General features: G+C 44.8%; 1 protein-coding gene across 2 annotated transcripts in view; it reads right to left on the bottom strand.

Moving 5' to 3' along the window:
* LOC116977450 (adhesion G-protein coupled receptor D2-like) overlaps nucleotides 1-20,525 on the bottom strand; it is a 316,744-nt gene that overhangs the window by 286,404 nt on the left and 9,815 nt on the right. For both annotated transcript variants that reach the window (XM_033027889.1, XM_033027890.1), the window contains exons 5-8: nucleotides 18,801-19,442; nucleotides 8,646-8,840; nucleotides 3,093-3,178; nucleotides 1,781-2,065 (exon numbers count right to left, since the gene is read on the bottom strand). In XM_033027889.1, coding sequence (XP_032883780.1) covers nucleotides 1,781-2,065; nucleotides 3,093-3,178; nucleotides 8,646-8,840; nucleotides 18,801-19,442 — 1,208 coding nt within the window. The remainder of the gene's footprint in view (nucleotides 1-1,780; nucleotides 2,066-3,092; nucleotides 3,179-8,645; nucleotides 8,841-18,800; nucleotides 19,443-20,525) is intronic.

The raw sequence follows: 20,525 nt of genomic DNA, 5'->3' as shown, positions 1-20,525 counted from the left end.
GCAGATGCCAAAGATTAGACACAAAATGGTGAAGGATCTCAGTGGGACAGGCAGCATCTCTGGATAGAGGAATGGGTGACGTTACAGGCCGAGACCCTTCTTCAGGCTGAGAATCGGGGAAGGAGGGAGATACAGATATAAGGACGGGTAAGGTGCGAAGACAAGACATCAAAGGGGATGTGGTTCAAGGAAAATGCAGAATATATCATTGTTAGCTAGCAGAAGAGATTAAATTTAATCAGGGGGACAGGCAGACGTTGGAGACTAGGATGGGGGAGGGGTGGAGAGAGAGGGAAAGCACAACTTGAAGTTAGAGAAGTCAATATTCATACTGCCCAAGCGAAATATGAGATGCTGTTCCTCCAATTCATGTTGGGTCTCACTCTGACAGTGGAGGAAGCCCAGGACAGAGGTCAATGTGGGAATGGGAGGGGGAGTTTTAAAGTGTTTTGGCAACCGGGAGATCGGGTAGGTTTAGGCCGACTGAGTGGAGGTATTCAGCGAAATGGCATACGTTCATACACTATAGGGTTTGTTTGAATAGAGCATTTACCACAAACAAATCACTTCCACCATATACCAACATCAACCACCATCAGCGACAGTGCAGCCTGACACACACAATTCCAGGCCAGTTCCATCTCCCTCCCATTCCCACAACCACCGCACTGTCCTTGATCTTCTACACTGCCAGGATGAAGCCCAACACAAACTAGAGCCAACGTCATCTTCCACCTGGATGTCTACACAACCCAATGGAATGAACATTGAATTTTCCAATTTCTGGTAACCTTTATCTCCTGTAGACCCCACCCTGTCTCCTTCTGATCCACCCATTTCTGTTTCCCGTCCCACCTCCCCCCTACACACCATCGCCATGCATTTCCACCCGCTCACATTCTGGTTCCACTCTTCCACCACCCACTGGATCCCCTCCACATCTGGCCTTCACCTCTCCCTTAATGGGTCCTTTCTTGATGATCAGATCCCAGCTCTGGTAGCCTGTGTTGCTGCTTCTCCCCTTCCAGCAACCGTCTCCACCTTCACCCCCACCTTCCCCTCGCCTGCCCCTCCCCTCCCCTCACCCACTCTCTGCTCCTTCTCCTCCCCTCCCTCCCCGTCCTGATGCACGTCTCAAACTGCAAAGTGGACACTTCCTTCCTCCCCACAGATGCTGCTCGGCCCACTGAGTTCCTCCAACAGTTTGTTTATTGCTCCATCTTCAATCCCAGCTTCAATTTTTCCGACATTCCTTCAGGAAATAATAGTGCTCATAAAATTCATATATTTCAACTTTGTTACAAATAAGCTTCATCTCGAGGTACTTTAGGTTGGCGTTTTACTAGTGGAGGCATCATTATCGAGATACTAAAGGGCCTGTCCCATTTATCCCACCTTTTCGGCGGCTGACAGCACCCATCATAGATCGCCGAAGATTTTCAACATGTTGAAAATTCAGCAGCGACCAGAAAGACACTACGACTCTTTGGGAGACTTGGAGACCTCTCACGACCATACAGGCGACCTCTCATGACCATACAGGTGACCCCCTGGCGACATGCCCCCTGGTGACACCCCGCGACATGTCGCCAGGGATCACCTGCATGGTCGTGAGAGGTCTCCTAGTCACCCAAAGAGTCACTGCTGAATTTTAAACATGTTGAAAATTTTCGCCGACCTATGACAGATGCCGGCAGTCGCCGAAAAGGTTGCGTAAGTGGGACAGGCCCTTTACATATTTTATTGTGCTTTATAATATAATAAAATGCAGCATTCTCACCTCGGATATCATGAGCCATTCCAAGGAACATTTAGCATCTATCATTTTGCTAGCCAATTTCACGTAGTTAGTGGCCAAGCTCAGAACTGTTTCTGAATTGTTCCCTTCTGCCTCAAAGTCAAGCTGAGCAACATTCCCGAGGAACCGTGTCAGAGCCAGCAGGTCGGCAGCTGTCAGCCCCAGGCCACTTTCATCCACGGCTTCCACTAACACACTGGCAAGGACATTTGCACTCATCATATCTCGCGGGTAATCACTTCTGTTCAGCAAAAGATAATCTGCCATCTGGAGCAATGATAAACAGTAATATGCAATGATACACCGTCACCACATGGACTCCATTATTAACCTTGTATGTTTCAAATAGTCTTACAAGTATCTCTAAATAGCATTAAATAAGCAAGCTGACAGTGTGCCTTCCAAGTTGTCTTTTGCTGCTTGTTGCACTTTATTTGAACGTTCAAGGAGTGGTCATCTTGCTGATGAACACTTCATGGTTCTCTTGTGCTGCCTGTTAGTTCCTGTGTAAAGTGTGTGTGTATAATCGCGCCGTGGTGGGCGTGCGAGGGTGTGTGTATGAGGGTGTGAAAAAAGTGCACAAGGGTGTGTGAGAGTGTGCATGTGAAGTGTGGGCAGTGTGTGTGTGTGTGTGTGTGTGTGTGTGTGTGTGTGTGTGTGTGTGTGTGTGTGTGTGTGTGTGTGTGTGTGTGTGTGTGTGTGTGTGTGTGTGTGTGTGTGCGCGCGCGCTCCGTGGATTGTCACCTTGTCGTGGTGGAGAAGCTTGTGTGGACCTGAGATCCTGAGAGCGATGCCGTCTGGAGCTATGCTCCTGGTAGGGCCACCCATAGCAGTAAGGTCAAGGGGGAGTTCCCTGATAAAGAGCAATCCAACCAAGACCTCAACGGTGGAACATGCGGAGGACGATGGCTGACTTTAGTGGAACGTCACAACGGCTGGGAAAACGGATGAAGGCTGCAGCAGAAAAGGGTCTCTGGTCGTCTTGGACTCCATGCCACTGGATCCTGACCCAGATCTGTCAAGGACCGTGGGGTGGCTGTCTGTGCACCAGTCTCCCTACGTTAAACAGTCACGCACAGGCGTCCTCCATGAGAGGACAGTCATACTCGTTTTGAGTGACCGTCGATGGTGTGTGTGTGTGTGTGTGTGTGTGTGTGTGTGTGTGTGTGTGTGTGTGTGTACGACTTCGCACGTCCAGTGTATGTGCACTGCAATGCTGTAAGCAGTAAGGCATGCTCTAATAACACAACCATAATACAGAATGAAAATGACAAACCCCTATTCAATTACTTACTGAAACATCAGTAGGCTTTTCCTTTACGTGTAGGTATAATGCAGAGGGAGGTAGAGAAGTAAAGACTTGCATTTGTTCATAAACCTCTGAAAAAGAAACAGATAACAGGAGTGTTCAACACATTGCTGGGATTGTATTCCTTTGAGCATTTGGAATCAAACATTGCCATGTGCACATATTTGCAAGCTGCCCTGGTATTTCTCGATTCCTCGTAACATGAGATATCATCTCGCAACTCTTCCTTCCAACAGTGTTTCACAACATTGGCAAGTACATTCTTTGTCCATTCGCCAGGAGACTAACTGAGAGAATTAAACTCTTCTCTGCGCATAGTACAGCCAGTCCATTGAGTTAATATAATCTTATAGAAACTTACAAAATTCTTAAGGGGTTGGACAGGCTAGATGCAGGAAGATTATTCCCGATGTTGGGGAAGTCCAGGACAAGGGGTCACAGCTTAAGGATAAGGGGGAAATCCTTTAAAACCGAGATGAGAAGAACTTTTTTCACACAGAGAGTGGTGAATCTCTGGAACTCTCTGCCACAGAGGGTAGTCGAGGCCAGTTCATTGGCTATATTTAAGAGGGAGTTAGATGTGGCCCTTGTGGCTAAGGGGATCAGAGGGTATGGAGAGAAGGCAGGTACGGGATACTGAGTTGGATGATCAGCCATGATCATATTGAATGGCGGTGCAGGCTCGAAGGGCCGAATGGCCTACTCCTGCACCTAATTTCTATGTTTCTATGTTCTATGTTAATAGCAAATTTAAATTAAACACACGTTAAACTAAAAACAAATCTCTTACCCACATTCGTTCTTATGAACAAACTTTATTTCTGCCTTTGTAACACTTGTTTTATATATATTTCAACATCCTTATTTACAATGGATACTCCCGGCCATCAACACACACAGTTCAGTCCGTTGATCTTGCGAAATAATTTCTATATTCCACGACGGCACAGCGGTAGAGTTGCTGCCTTACAGCGATTCCAGCGCCAGAGACCCAGGTTCGATCCTGACTATGGGTGCTGTCTATGTGGAGTTTGTACGTTCTCCCCGTGACCTGCGTGGGTTTTCTCCGAGATCATTTGTTCCCTCCCACACTCCAAAGACGTACAGGTTTGTAGGTTAATTGCCTGGGTATAAAAGTAAATAGTCCCTAGTGTGTGTAGGATAGTGTTAATGTGTGGGGAGCGCTGGTCGGTGGGGCCGAAGGGCCTGTTTCCACGCTGTATTTCTAATTTCACAATTTCTTATCTTCCGCCTTCTAACCTCTTTATAAAACTATATTCAGTCTCAATTTTTCATATGTAATTTCACCATCAGTTGCACAGTACAGATAAAATATTGTAGCACGAGAAGATTCTGGAATGCACCCTGTGTGACATGTTCACAAGGGTGCCCATCAGGCACACTGAGACATCAACTCAAAAACATGAATATGGTTTATTCAAAATGTCCTCACATCCCAGCTGTCAACATTCTACGCACACCAAAATGACACAATCCTTTATTCAATATTCACAACCAATATTGCTACCGATCCCAGGCTAAATATCCCTGAAAATAAGCAGTTACAACAACCACTGAAGAATATTCATATGTTGCTGCACTAACTCTCAAACAATCAACATCAGAGTGAAACAAACAGCAACACAACTCTGCTGCCTCACAGCGCCAGAGACCCGGGTTGAATCCCGACTACGGATGCTGTCTGTATGGAGTTTGTACGTTCTCCCCGTGACCGTGTGGGTTTTCGCCGAGATCTTTGGTTTCCTCCCACACTCCAAAGGCGTACAGGTTTGTAGGTTAATTGGCTTGGTATAATTGTCCCCAGTGTGTGTAGGATGGTGTTAATGTGCGGGGAACACTGGTCGGTGCAGACTTGGTGGGCCGAAGGGCCTGTTTCTGTGTTGTATCTCTAAACTAAACTAAACTCAGAACTCTCTCATTCTCGTGAACGTAGAAAATGTTCTCACAAACTTTAAACGGAATAGCAGCTTTTGAAACGTCAGAGAGGTTAGACCAGTGGTTCCCAACCTTTTTTTGGCCATGCCCCACCTAATCACCTCTAAAATCCTGATGCCCCCCCCCCCCCCCCCCCATGTGGTGATATATAATTCTTATCATTTAAAAAGTGAACTCAGTCGCGCTCAATTGCCCCCCTTAAAAATCAAATTGCCCCCCTGTGGGGCGTACGCCCCACGTTGGGAACTGTATATTACAATGTTGGATCCAGAGGCAGTTGAGCTGCTTCAAGAAAGCAAGATGAAGGGTCTCAACCCGAAACATCACCTATCTATGTTCTCGACAGATGCTGCCTGACCCGCTGAGTTACTCCAGCACTCTGTGTCTATTTTTGTTAAATGTAAATTCTGCTTTCTAAAGGTATATTTTCACAATCTCTGACTGATAAAGAACCTCGCACCTGAAGCTCCTTGGTCACTTGTCCAGTATTCATTCTTCACTGAAGAGCCGGGGCTGTGAAGATCAGCATGTTCCTTGACCTGGAATTGCAGCTCACTACAAAGCTGGCCCTAATCAGTTTGTTTTAGCCTCTGTGCAGTTGAATACATTGCAGATGAAGGAACCTCTATTATTTTATGTTCCTCGTGCAGGTTAATTTCAGTGATGGTTAATTGGTTATAACCTTTGAGTCATCGAATGATGCAGCGTGGAAACAGGCCCTTTCGCCCAACTTGCCCACACCGGCCAACATGTCCCATCTACACCAATCCCACCTGCCCACGTTTGGCCCATATCCCTCCAAACCTGTCCTTTCCACGCACCCGTCTAAACGGCCTGTCCCACTTCCGCGACTTTTTCGGCGACTGCCAGCACCCGTCATAGGTCGCCGAAAATGTTCAACATGTTGAAAATCCAGCGGCGACCAGAAAGATGCTACGACTCTTTGGGTGACTAGGAAACTGCTCACGACCATACAGGCGACACCCTGGCGACATGTCGCAGGGTGAAGCCTGTATGGTCGTGAGTAGTCGCCCAAAGAGTTGTACCTTGTTCTGGTCGCCGCTGGATTTTCAACATGTTGAAAATATTCGGTGGCCTGTAACGACCTATGACGGGTGCCGGCAGTCGCTGAAAAAGTCGCATAAGTGGGACAGGCCCTTAACTGTTTCTTAAGCTACCTCCTCTGGCAGCTTGTTCCATACACCCACCACCCTTTATGGGAAAAAGTTACCCCTCAGATTCCTATTAAATCTTTTCCCCTTCACCTTAAACCTATGTCCTCTGGTCCTCGATTCCCCTACTCTGGGCAAGAGACTCAGTGCATCAATGATCTATTCCATTCATGATTTTAAACACCTCTACACGATCACCCCTTATCCTCCTGTGCTCCAAGGAATAGAGTCCCAGCCTACTCAACCTCTCCCTATAGCTCACACCCTCAAGTGCTGGCAACAGCCGCATAAACATTGCTCAAATGTTTGCTCAAACATTTCTCTCGGACACACTGCAAAGCCTTACCGCAATGTGAACTATCTAATCTCAACACTTGCCACGGCTCCTGCCCTTTCAAGATCCATCAGGTAAGTGCACCCCTCTCTGTACCCAAACCCGCAGAGTTCCTGTTCAATCTCATGTAACATGTAACAGCCGCAACATTATTTGGATGCGAGTCCCACCGAATGAAACCTCAGGTTAGATATGAAGAGAAAGAAGAGACTACGCAGGAGAGAACTGAGAGCAACTCGATGAACCAGCGACTAAAAGGAGACCACAACCCTCACAGATGTGGAGAGAGAAAGAGCAGATGCTTCCTCTAGTGATGACTGAGCTCATTGCCTTTCAGTGAAGGTTAAAATGAAGCCTTGGATATTAATGTGAAGGAAGGAACTCCAGATGCTGGTTTAAACCGTAGATAGACACAGAATGCCTTGGCAGAACAGACAGCATCTCTGGATAGAAGAAATGAGTGACATTTCTTGAAGGGTCTCAACCCAAAACTTCACCCATTCCTTCTCTCCAGAGATGCTGCTTGCCCGCACCCAGCACTTTCTGTCTACCCTTGAATATGAACCCATCTGGTAAAATTGTTTTTGTAAAATCCATTGATTTTCTCATTATCCAAACTATTGGCTAATATTTCCACCAATATATGACATTCAAGACTGAAATACTGTAGGAGGGAATTTTGTGTGGCATCCGTACCCTGTATCTGGCTTTACTTAGATAGGCACAAAATAAAATAGCTCGTAGATCAGTAGATCAAATCTAGAGCCAACAAGATCATGGGGGACCCCTTCCACCCCAGCAACAGACTGTTCCATCTGCTACGGTGAGGCAAACACCTCCGTTGCCATGCTGTGAAAGAGAGGATGAGAAGGGGTTTCTTCCCAGAGGCCATTAGGACTGTAAACTCCTATCTCACCAGGGACTAAATTACTGTACCAATTTACTGTTGTGTGGTGTCCTTTTAAAATGGCTGTTTTTTCGTTTTTTTCTCCCACAAATATGTAATTACTGATTCTGTTTCATTCTGTTTTGTAAGGTTTTTTTTGCACAATCCACAAGCACTGCCACTTTTCATTTCACTGCACATCTCGTATGCATATGTGACGAATAAACTTGACTTGACTTGAGTGGTGAGTTTATCTAACAAGTTGGCTTTTGAAGGTCTTAACAGTGCGCTCTGAGAGATCCCAAAGTGTTTCAAAGATTCCCAGTGCCTACAGCATTTTATATTCTCATGACACAATGGTTACTTCTGGATTTGAAAGAAGTCACCATTAATCAATGTCTCTGTAACCTTTCATCCTTGTCTTTCCCCCAGAATTACCACTAACCCCACGCTTCCTATTACCTTAAAAATCTCTATCCCGTAGATACCATAGATACAAATCAGTGCAATCTCAAGGTTGCAACGGATAAAAATCTAAACACAACTACAAACAACTATCCCCCTCAATAGATAAGGAAACCTGCTGTTGTGAGCCATCAGAATGTGAGCTTTATTACTTTCAACTATTTACAACCACCAATGTTGACCCTACCCAAGCTAGCTGAGCGATGATAGCTCAATACATTGGAACACCTATTTAATACCCTCCTAACATCCAATGTTGACCATTTTCCCCCATCATGCTTCCCCAGCATGTGAGCTCTGGGTTAAATAGACTATAACCTCCTTATAATTTCCAAATTTCCAACAACAAATACAAAAAAAAACTCAGGTAGACACAAAAAGCTGGAGTAACTCAACGCACTGAGTTACTCCAGCATTTTGTGTCTACCTTCGATTTAAACCAGCATCTGCAGTTCTTTCCTACACAAAATAAATCTCACTAAATTAGGCAGATTAGGATGAGAAACTGATTGACACAAAATGCTGGACGAGACTCTTCTTCAGACTGAGAGTCTCGACCCGAAACGTCAGCCATTCCTTCCATCCAAAAATGCTGCCTGAGTTACTCCGGCATTTTGTGTAGATCTTCGGTGTAAACCAGCATCTCAGTTCCTTCCGACACATAATAAAGTGATTGTTGTTAGCAAGTGACGTAATTTTAAATTTAATACTTTGATTACATTTACCTTTGCCATATCTACAAAGTGCGTGCTTCTGTTTGGAGCAGTCTTCAGAGGTCCACACGGCACTCAGTGGGTTGAAGGCTACGCACTCTCCCTTGTTCACCGGACGCCCGACATCTGACGAGATGTTGTGAAATGAGGACATCGTTCCATCCACCCAGGCAACATCAAACGGTTCTGTCGTTTGGAATCCATCACCTTTGTAATAAACAAACAAGTAAATATAATTAGCTGCAAGATAAGGGCCTTGCCCCGAAACATCGCCCATTCCTTCTCTCCGCTGAGTTACTCCAGCATTTCGGTGTAAACCAGCATCTGCAGTTCCATCATCTGTTGCCACAAATCCCAGACTCGCATGGTCAAGGAAACTGTTCACACCACTGTGACTAGCTCGGATGTACCCCGTCCTGCTGAAACATTCCTTCGTAACGCTAGCAGTTTAATTCAGTTTAGTTTATAGCCACGTGTACCGAGGTGCAGTGAAAAGCTTTTGTTGCGTGTTAACCAGTCAGCAGAAAGACTATACACGATTACAATTACGATTTCCTTGGTCAATTCGTCCCTTCCCACCCGAACCACCCCCTCTCCGGGCACTTTCCCTTGCAACCGCAAGAAATGCTACACTTGTCGTTTTACTTCCCCCCTTGACTCCATTCAAGGACCCAAGCAGTCTTTCCAGGTGCGGCAGAGGTTCACCTGCACCTCCTCATACCTCATCTATTGCATCCGCTGCTCTAGATGTCAACTGCTCTACATCGGTGAGACCAAGCGTAGGCTTGGCGATCGTTTCGCCCAAAACCTCCGCTCGGTTCGCAATAACCAACCTGATCTCCCAGTGGCTCAGCACTTCTACTTCCCCTCCCATTCCATATCTGACCTTTCTGTCCTTGGCCTCCTCCATGGCCAGAGTGAGGCCCACCGTAAATTGGAGGAGCAGCACCTCATATTTCGCTTGGGCAGTTTACACCCCAGCAGGATGAACATTGACTTCTCTAATTTCAGGTAGTCCCTACCTTCTCTTCCCCTTCTCAGCTCCCCCCCAGCCCACTGACTCCTCCTCATCCTTTCTTCTTCCTGCCCCTCCCCCCCCCCCCCCCCCCCCCCCCCCCCACCCTCACATCAGTCTGAAGAAGGGTTTTGGCCCGAAACGTTGCCTATTTCCTTCGCTCCATAGATGCTGCTGCACCCGCTGAGTTTCTCCAGCATTTTGGTCTACACACGATTACAATTAATCCGTTTACAGCATATAGATACATGCTAAGGGAATAACATAGTTAAAGTAAGAAATGTTGCTGTCAGAATAGAGATTTAAGAGTGTGGAGCTGTTAATCCTGGCTAGTTTGGAGAGGCTAGGACTTTAAAATGGGGTAAAAGCTTCAGGGCTGCTGGGAGATTTGGTCAATTTGAGCTGGGACAAGCTGCGGCGTGGTGCCAGTGTGTCTAGAGCCTAGGTACAAGTTGCAAGAAAAGAATAAGAACACCTGCAGACCCTGTCAATTAGGTGCAAAATGCATTGAATGGATTGGAGGGCTGCAAACCAGACTGACACCTTGTAAATAGTTGTAAATAATGTTGCAGAGTTACACTTTGCCGAGTATTGATTGGATGAGGTATAGAGCCTTGTCTGACTTTCTTGCAGATCAGGGTAAATGTTTCTAAGTTTGCTTCCTGGAGAAGCCCGGTTTGAATACAATGTATTAGCCTCTGTATTATTGGGTTAGGGAAATGTCCGTTATGTACGACATTCACTAATTCACAAATTAAATCTAAGACAGACACAAAATGCTGGAGAGAAGGAATGGGTGTCGTTTCGGGTCGAGATCCAGAGATGCTGCCTGTCCCGCTGAGTTATGGGCCTGTCCCACCAACCTGGCAACTGGAATGGCGACTGTCAGAGACAAACACGAACACACACACACGAACACACACACATGAACACACACACATGAACACACACATGAATACACACACACACACACCTTCCTTTACCAGCCCGTTATGCAGGCGGAAGAGCGCTGTCTGAGTGAAATTCACACGGTGCAAAGCCAATGTGATACAGACACACACCGCGATGAACAGGAAGGTTGGCGCTGTAATTAAGATGGTCAAAGCACAGTGTATGGGAAGGGTCACGTAAGGGGGAGATGGGGGATGGGGGAGAAGGAGGGAGAAGGAGTGGAGACAACTTTTAAGAAGCCAGGCATACACGGCTGTGAAGCTTGGCGGACATTAAAATTAGAGGTCGGTTATCTTTGGTTCTGAAAACTACTGCTTACGTTTTTTTCCCAATGAGCCAATGAAATTCACCAGTCAGCAATGGCTACAACCTACAAGAACCTACGAGAACCTTCGACCTCCTGGCGACCCACCTACGGCACGAGAATTCTCGCTACTCTCCATGGCGGCTTCATTCTGGTCGCCGCTAATTTTTCAACATTTCATAATTTTGCTGCCAACCATAATGAGGCCGTGACTAGTTCCCAGAATGCGGAAACTCCTCACGACCCTGAAGACGACTCCCCGGCAACCACCCGCGAACATGTAGCAACTGCATATTCTCCTGCAGTCGCCTAAAAAGTCACCTAGGTGGGACAGGCCCATTATTCCAGCATTTCGTGTCTATCTTCGGTGTAAACTAGCATTTGCAGTTCCTTCATACACGGAAGTTAAATCTCATGGTTTTGACGTCACACAAAACATGGAAGACTCTCAACACAGCAAAGATTGTGGGTGGTCACAGGTGGGGTTGGATGCACAATGGCACACGAGGAGCTCTGCGGAATGCGATGGTGGCAACACTGGAATAACTATGGCCACATTATCATTACACTGTATTTTGGTGCACATGACAATAAACACAACTCAAACTATGATCTGCTGCGGAAATCTGCAGATGACATTCGAGAGAGATACTACCTCTCCTGGTGGACCAACCTTAAACTGCATTTAGAATCACTAACACAGCACAGTGATGTGTATGAAGCTCCATTGCCAAATGCTTGTATCTTGGTCTCCCGATACACAGCTTGTGGTCATCTACAGTTTGCCCATTGCGGTGTAATTATTGTAGTTATTTAAGGTAATTAGGAATAATAGAATTAGGCCATTCCGCCTATCAAGTCTACTCCGCCATTCAATCATGACTGATCTATCTCTCCCTCCTAACCCCATTCTCCTGCATTTCTCCCCATAACCCCTGACACCCGTACTAATCAAGAATCTATCAATCGCTGCCTTCAAAATATCCATTGACTTGGCCTCCATAGCCTTCGGTAACAATGAATTCCACAGATTCACCACCATCTGACTAAAGATATTGTTCCTCATCTCCTTCCTAAAAGAACGTCCTTTAATTCTGAGGTTATGACCTCTAGTCCTAGACTCTCCCATTAGTGGAAACATCCTCTCCACATCCACTCTATCCATGCCTTTCACTATTCTGTATGTTTCAATGAGGTCCCCGCTCATTCTTCTAAACTCCAGCGAGTACAGACCCAGTGCTGACAAATGCTCATCATCGGTTAACCTACTCATTCTTGGGCTCATTCCTCTGGAACCTCTGCAGAGCCAGCACATCCTTCCTCAGATATGGTGCCCAGAGTTGCTCACATTATCCCAAATATGACCTTACCAGCACCTTATAATGCCTCAACATTACATCACTGATTTATCTCATTCCAGCGTAGGAGATGCCTTTTGGTGGCCAGTGCCATCTTCTACACAGTCATGTGTCTCGACCCCAAATGTCACCCATTCTCCAAAGTTGCTGCCTGACCCGCTGAGTTACTCCAGCATTTTCAGTCTATCTTCGGTGTAAACCAGCATCTGTGTTTCCTTCAATTGTAGATCATTTTGGTTTTCCCCGCCCATTGTGAAGTCCTCTTGTATTTCTTGAAACTTTCCATATTTCCATTCTTGCAACATTGACGTGTGTTGTGGCCGTCAACCTTCCTAACAGCATCAGAGCACTCCTGTATTGCAGAGGTTAATAGGAAAGCTGCTGCTTTTGTAAAAGCACCTTTAATGTTTTCAGCCACTGGTTAGGTTGATTTATTAGCACCTTAAGCTATGTTAAATGTTCAATATAACAGAAGATCAGCTGATTGTTTTAAAGGATCACCAATCTAAACCAGGTTGCCAAAAATCTCAGGTTTTGAAGACAATCTATTTAATTATAATGAAATACATGTGTTTCAAAGGATCACAAATCTAAATTGTTGCCAGATATCTCAGGTTTTGAAGGCAAGCTATTTAATTATCATGAAATACATGTGTTTAAAACAAGTGTTTTGCCCATACAATCATTAAACCTGTTCCTTTTCACAAGTGGGGTTCAATAGAAGAGATTTGATTTTTCTCAGTAACTTTATCAATGACTAGTTATTTCTGCATTGTGTAAACTTGCACGAACAGTAGAGAAAAAACCTAGAGAGAAACGAGGAACTGCAGATGCTGGTATACAAAAAAAGACAAAGTGCTGGGGTAACTCAGCGGGTCAGGCAGCATCTCTGGAGAAAATGGATATGTGACGTTTCACAGAGTGCTGGAGTAACTCAGCGGGTCAGGCAGCATCTCTGGACATGGATTGGTGATGGTGCAGGTCAGGAACCTTCCTCACAAGCATATGGAATTCCAAGTGGAAAGAAGTTTGAATCTCCACTGTTGTAGACACAAAACCATGATTAGAGGTAATCAAACTCAGCCACTTCCCAGTAGCTGGACCGAGAGCAGAATCACAAGAAAATAGGAGCAGGAGTAGGCCACTCAGCCCTATGCAGCCTGCCCCACTATTTAACATGATCACGGCTGATCTAACCTGGCCTCAACTCTTCCGCATCAGTTCCCCATAACACTTAATTCTTCAAACGTTCCAATTTCGATCCATCTCCAGCGAAACTATACCTAGCGATCTGACCACCAACACTCTTGGGGGCAGAGAATTCCAGAAGTTCATTATATTCAGAGAAGATGCTGCATGCCTCAGATTCAAATGAACGGTCCCTTAGATTGTAATTAAATCACCATGTTGGTGGCTCTCCATTCATGGGTAAAAGATTTAATAGGAATCTGAGGGGTAACTTTTGCACACAAAGGGTGGTGGGTGTATGGAACAAGCTGCCAGGAGAGGTAGATGAGGCTGGGACTATCCCAATGTTTAAGAAACAGTTAGACAGGTACATGGATAGAACAGGTATGGAGGGATATGGACCAAACGCAGGCAGGTGGGACTAGTGTAGAAGGGGAATGTTGGCCAGTGTGGGAAAGTTGGGCCGAAGGGCCTGTTTCACACTGTATCGCTCTATGACTCTATGGCCTTAATTGCAAAGAGGTTGGAGCTCAAGAATACAGTGGTCCATATCGCTCCAAACCTGACCTATCCATGTAACTGTCCAAGTGTTTCTTAACCTCACCCATTCCTTCTCTCCGGAGATGCTGCCTGTCCCACCGAGTTACTCCAGCATTTTGTGTCTATCCCAGGAATCAGTGTCTACGCTTTAACCACAACCCAGGCCAGTAACCAGGAGCCGTCACCGGGCGTGAGCCGGTCGTCCGAATGAAGGAATCGAGACACTTTGTTCAGAACCAACCCAGCCCAGTATGAAGGTCTCGCCAGGCGATGAGGTACACTGATGGGTTTGGTTGTAGGATAGCAAGTCTAGTGAGAGATTCGCATGACTTCTAGAAGATTAACCCCAGGGCAAATAGGACAAACCAAATAGTGAACCTGTTTACTTCAACCAAACCCAAAGTTGAGCCTTGCACCCCTGGCCGAACACTAGAGAATTTGCCTTTACAAGGAGGTGCCATGTTCAGGGCATTAATCGGTAAAATGCAACAAAGAAATAGCCACATTAATGGGTCCATTAAACCAAGTGTAGGAAGGAACTGCAGATGCTGGTTTATACCGGAGATATTCACAAAATGCTGGGGTAACTCAGCTGGACAGGCAGCATCTCTGGAGAGAAGGAATGGGTGACGTTTCGGGTCGAGACCCTTCTTCAGACTGAACCTCCAAGTGACTGGCTGTATCAGGGAACATTTCTTCATTCCCATCTTAGCAAGATGCAGAAAGTTTAAGAAACATGAAGGAATTTGCAGGTAATAAAGCATAAATGGAATGAGATGCACAAACTTAAATTTAAATACTGAATCCAGCTGAATACTATTTCGTAATAGTGATAGTAATAAAGCTATTGTTCTATATTGCATTGCGACGTTCCAACAATTATTTGGCTGAAAAAGAAACAATTTTACATATTGAAAACTATAATTAACAATTTGCTAATCTCAAACAGTGTGCTTACTAATAGTGCACAATCAGTAAAATACATGGCTAATGTAAAATATGTTTTCTTAGTTATTACATATCACAAAAATTATAGAGAGTATTCAAAGAAGAACCAATGTGATTTTGACATATTTTAGATTTTACAAATCTTCATGATGTGCAAACTGTTTGTGTTTTTTTAATAAAAAATAATTTAACGAGTCATGGCAACCGATTTTGTTCTTTTTTTCCCCATTGATTAATTTCCATTTCCATTTCATCTGGATGTCACTGTACTTCTTTCTTTCTGACTTTCTACCACTGGGGAGCAGTATTCCCTATTGTTCCATCTCAAGACTTCACAGTCAAGAGACAAGAGTGTTTTAGTGTCATGTGTCCCAGATAGAACAATGATATTCTTCCTTGCAGCAGCACAAACGAATATGTAAACATAGTCACTGTAAACAATATGATAAACGAGAAACAAAGTTCAGTGTGTGAACGTTTTGGGTCAAGACCCAACTTCACAGCCTTCTGAAGAAGGGTCTCGACCCAAAGCATCACCCATTCCTTCTCTCCAGAGATGCTGCCTGTCCCGCTGACTTACTTCAGCATTTTATGACTATCTTTGGTGTAAACCAGCATCTGCAGTTCCTTCCTACACATATATACATATATACACATACAGTATATACACACACATGCATATACACACACATGCATATACACACACACACGTGCATATACACACACACGTGCATATACACACACATAAAAAACAAACAATAATAGTGCAAAAAGACAAAAGCAATGCCCCCAAGTTATGTAGTTCAGAGCTTATTTGAAGGTTATAGTGTTTAATAGCTTGACGGCAATAGGGAAGCAGTTATTCCTGGATGTTACAATCTTCAGGCTCCTGTACCTTCTTCCCGTTGGCAGCGGTGCAATGAGTGTGGGTCTCTGATGATGCTGGCTGCCTTTTTGAGGCAGCGACTACTGTAGATCCCTTCGATGGTGGGAGGTGAGAACCCGTGATGGACTGGGCAGTGTTCACCACTTACCAGTGAATACCACAGTAATTTAATGATAAATATGGAAACACAAATGTATTCATTGTTGGCACAACAGGTCTGGTACGATAGTGCCGAATTCTGGACTGTCTTTGTCTTCAGCGTGTGGTCATGAACGACCTCTGCACCACCCCTGGGTTTATGGGTCTCACTTTCAGAATATTTAAAAACATCACTTTGGATGGCAAGAATCGCATGGGATCCAAGGAGAGAGAGTCGACTGGACAGCAAATTGGCTCCATGGAAGGAAGCTGGTTGAAGGTAGCTTCTCAGACTGGATGCCTGTGACTAGTGGTGGGCCTCAGGGTTCGGTGCTGGGCCCGTTACTGTTTGTCATCTACATCAATGATTTGGATGAGAACATACAGGGCAAGATTAGCAAGTTTGCTGATGATACAAAAGTGGGTGGTTTTGCAAATAGTGAAGATGGTTGTGAACGATTGCAGCAGGATCTGGATCGATTGGCCAGGTGGGCTGAGGAATGGTTGATGGAATTTAATAGAGAGAAATGTGAGGTGTTGCAATTTTGGACGTCGAAGAAGGGCAGGACCTACACAGTGAATGGTAGGCCTCTGGGTAGTGTTGTAGAGCAGAGGGATCTAAGAGTACTGGTGCATGGTTCCTTGAAGGTCGAGTCGCAGGTAGATAAGGTGGTCAAAAAGGCTTTTGGCACTTTCGCCTTCATCAGTCAGACTATTGAGTATAGAAGTTGGGAGGTCATGTTGCAGTTGTATAAGACGTTGGTGAGACCGCATTTAGAATATTGTGTTCAGATCTGGGCACCGTGTTATAAGAAAGATATTGCCAAGCTTGAAAGGGTTTAGAAAAGATTTACGAGGATGTTGCCAGGACTAGAGGGTGTGAGCTATAGGGAGAGGTTGAGTAGGCTGGGTCTCTATTCCATGGAGCTGAGGAGAATGAGGGGAGATCTTATAGAGGTGTACAAAATCATGAGAGGAATAGATTGGGTGGATGCACAAAGTATTTTGCCCAGAGTATGGGGAATTGAAGACTAGAGGACATGGGTTCAAGGTGAAGGCGAAAAGTTTTAATAGGGATCCAAGGGGTAACAATTTTCACATTAAGGATGGTGGGTGTGTGGAACAAGCTGCCAGAGGAGGTAGCTGAGGCTGGGACTACCCCATCATTTAAAAAACGGTTAGACAGGTTTGGAGGGATATGGACCAAGCGCAGGCAAGTGAGACATTGTTGGCCGGTGTGGGCGAGTTTGGCCGAAGGGCCTGTTTCCACACTGTATCACTCTGTGACTCTAATCTTTGCATCTCCATCAGTTCTGATTGCCAAAACATTGGGGTATTTTTAATTTATATCTCAGGCCACAGTCGACACAATTGTATCGCAAATGTGGCGTGTCCTTGATTTCATAGGAGGTTGTATCCTGGCCTCTTCCCCCATGATGGGAGACCTTTGATAATTCCGTGGCTATTTTTAAATTGTTCATTAAATGATAAATAATAATAATAAAATATTTCTTTCTGAGTTGACTGTGCCAGAACCCCTCTGTCGCTGGATCACCAGCTTCCTGACAGACAGGAAGCAGCATGTGAAGCTGGGAAAGCACATCTCGGACCCGCAGACCCTCAGCATAGGAGCACCGCAAGGCTGCGTACTCTCCCCTCTCCTTTACACTCTCTACATCAACGACTGCACCTCCACAGACACCTCTGTCAAGATTCTCAAGTTTGCGGACGACACAACCCTGATTGAACTGATCCAGGATGGGGAGGAATCTGCCTACAGACAGGAAGTGACACAACTGGCGTCCTGGTGCCATCGCAACAACCTGGAGCTCAATGCTCTTAAGACTGGAATTGATTGTAGACTTTAGGAGAGCTCCCCCTACCCTCACCCCACTCACCATCAACAACACCACAGTTACATCTGTGGAGTCTTTTAAGTTCCTGGGAACCATCATCTCCAAGGACCTTAAGAGGGGGGCTACCATCGACTCCACAGTCAAAAAGGCACAACAGAGGATGTACTTCCTACGGCAACTGAGGAAGCACAATTTGCCACAGGCAATGATGGTCCAATTCTACACGGCCATCGTAGAGTCTGTTCTCACCTTCTCCATCATGGTCTGGTTTGGCTCAGCCACCAAGCACGACACCTGGAGGCTGCAGCGAATCGTCCGATCAGCAGAGAAGATTATTGGCTGCAACCCTCCCTCCATTGATGAACTGTACACTGCAAGGGCCAGGAAGCGAGCGGGCAAGATCATCTCTGACCCCTCTCACCCTGGCCACAATCTCTTTGAATCACTTCCCCCTGGAAGGCGACTCCGGACTGTCAAAGCTGCCACAGGCAGACATAAAAACTGTTATTCACGAGTAGTTGCTCTACTCAACAGCCAAATATCTGTAGACTCCCTTTGATCTGGTATTTTGTTGGTTCACATGCTTGATCAATGCTGTTTTATCATTAATGTTTTATTATTATTAATGTTTAGTGTTTTGTGAGTCATTCGTAACTGCCACTGTATGTCATGTTGTTACTTGTGGGCGAAGCACCAAGGCAAATTCCTTGTATGTGAATATTTGGCCAATAAACTTACTTACTTTCCTTAACAATAATAATAAATAAACGAATGGAGAGAAGGATGTATCAGTGACCTGTCTAACGAATATAAGCTGATTGGAATAACCTATTTTACAATCAAGCCATATAATCCAAAACTCTAAATCTAAACAGTTTTACGTATATCATGATGACACCACATGATCTCCATCTCAAAAGTTTGTCTTTAAAATGAGCATTCCCACCCCAAAACAGAGAAATAGTTATTCTTCATCAATTTACCTTTACACTGGGAAAATCCTTTGTGCATTTGCACTGTTGGTTCAACTTCAAAGACAGAGAGGTTCCATTGAAAGTACAATCCGAGTGGAACAACCAAACAATTTCCTGCTAGAACGTGGATCTCACTGGCATTCAGAAGACGATCCCAGATGTGAAGTTGTGTAACATTCCCAATGAACGATTCGTCCTTCTTAAATGATCCGCCAAATGTGTCCTGTTCTTGGCCAATGATGAAAACTCCGCCTGCTCCTATATCTCCAGAAATGTACAGGTGATCTCCAGATGCAATGACAGATCCATCTGCTGCAATGGCCCAGGTCCCACCATGGCTGCTCCAGCTCAAACACACGTGATGCCATCTGCCATCATTCTCCACCGCCTGGGAGTAAGGCGTGTGGACCCCGTGGACAAGCAGCGCGAGTTGGATTTGTTGCTCATGGACAATGTTTGCACGCAGCTGAAACTCGTTGATAAACGATGGAATTGAATAGGAGAAGACAGTGGAAACTCCCACGTAGCTCGCTTCAAATTGCACTTGTGCACAAATGGTCACGGAATGCATTTGAGGAAACTGCAGGAGAAGTTTGGCATATTTGGTGTCAGTTTTGGTGGCAAATGTCAGAATGTGTGAACCAAAGGTACCTGAAAGAAAGAAATAAGATGAATAATTATTGGACTGTGCTGTTCTGCTCATGACAGCTGTCTATCTCAATCAACCAATTCTCCAGTTGTGTGTAGGAAGGAACTGCAGATGCTGCTTTAAACCGAAGATAGATACAAAAAAGTCAGCGGAACTCAGCGGGACAGGCAGCATCTTTGGAGAGAAGGAATAGGTGATGTTTCGGGGTCGAGACCCTTCTTCAGACTGAAAGTCACCAGAAAAGGAAATGCGAGATATAGACGATGATGTAGAGAGACATAGAACAAATGAATGAAAGATATGCAAAAAGGTAATGATGATAAAGGAAACAGGCCATTGTTAGCTCTTTGTAGGGTGAGAATGGGAAGCTGGTGTGACTTGGGTGAGGGAGGGATGGAGAGAGAGGGAATGCAGGAGTTACTTGGAGAAATCAAAATTCATATCACTGGGGTGTAAGATGCTCAAGCGAAATATGAGATGCTGTTTTGTACGTTCACATTTGGAATAGGATTACGCTTTGTGAAATGCTCCCAGATCACATTAATTAATGCACAATGATAAATATCCAATGCATCTTTTTTTAATCATAACCTAAATTCATTCAAAATTCTTATTTATGCAAAGACAGTTACTTATCCTAAAGGGAAAGTTCTTTTAAAGTTATATAATTCCCAGCTATTAGCACGACAAGAAACCTGGTAGCTGATTGAGGAACAGTAAATTGAGCTGTTAATTGTGAGAATTATTATGCAAGGACATTTGACCAATCTTAACAGTAATTATCTATGATTAATATTTCCCAGTATAACAAATTAAATGTTTTTGTTTCAGTTAGGTATAGTGTAATTTTGTAAAAGGAATGTGCAACATAATATGATAGAGATAAATACATTTAATAAAAAATACTCCCATTTTAGAAGGGATTAAAACGAATAAAAATAATGAAGATTATATAAAGTTACTAGACTAAGTGGGACCCGTTGGGTCCCATGTTCACACGGGAGGGTTGGTTTAACGCAATATTCCACCACTCCACCAATTCCAATATTGGTGGCCAGTTGGGGGGACTTTCTGGAGAGCTGGTA

This window comes from Amblyraja radiata, chromosome 10 (assembly GCF_010909765.2).
Source record: "Amblyraja radiata isolate CabotCenter1 chromosome 10, sAmbRad1.1.pri, whole genome shotgun sequence".
Taxonomy (NCBI): domain Eukaryota; kingdom Metazoa; phylum Chordata; class Chondrichthyes; order Rajiformes; family Rajidae; genus Amblyraja; species Amblyraja radiata.
Note: the sequence above shows the minus strand (reverse complement) of the source record. Positions and strands in the feature narration are given on the sequence as shown.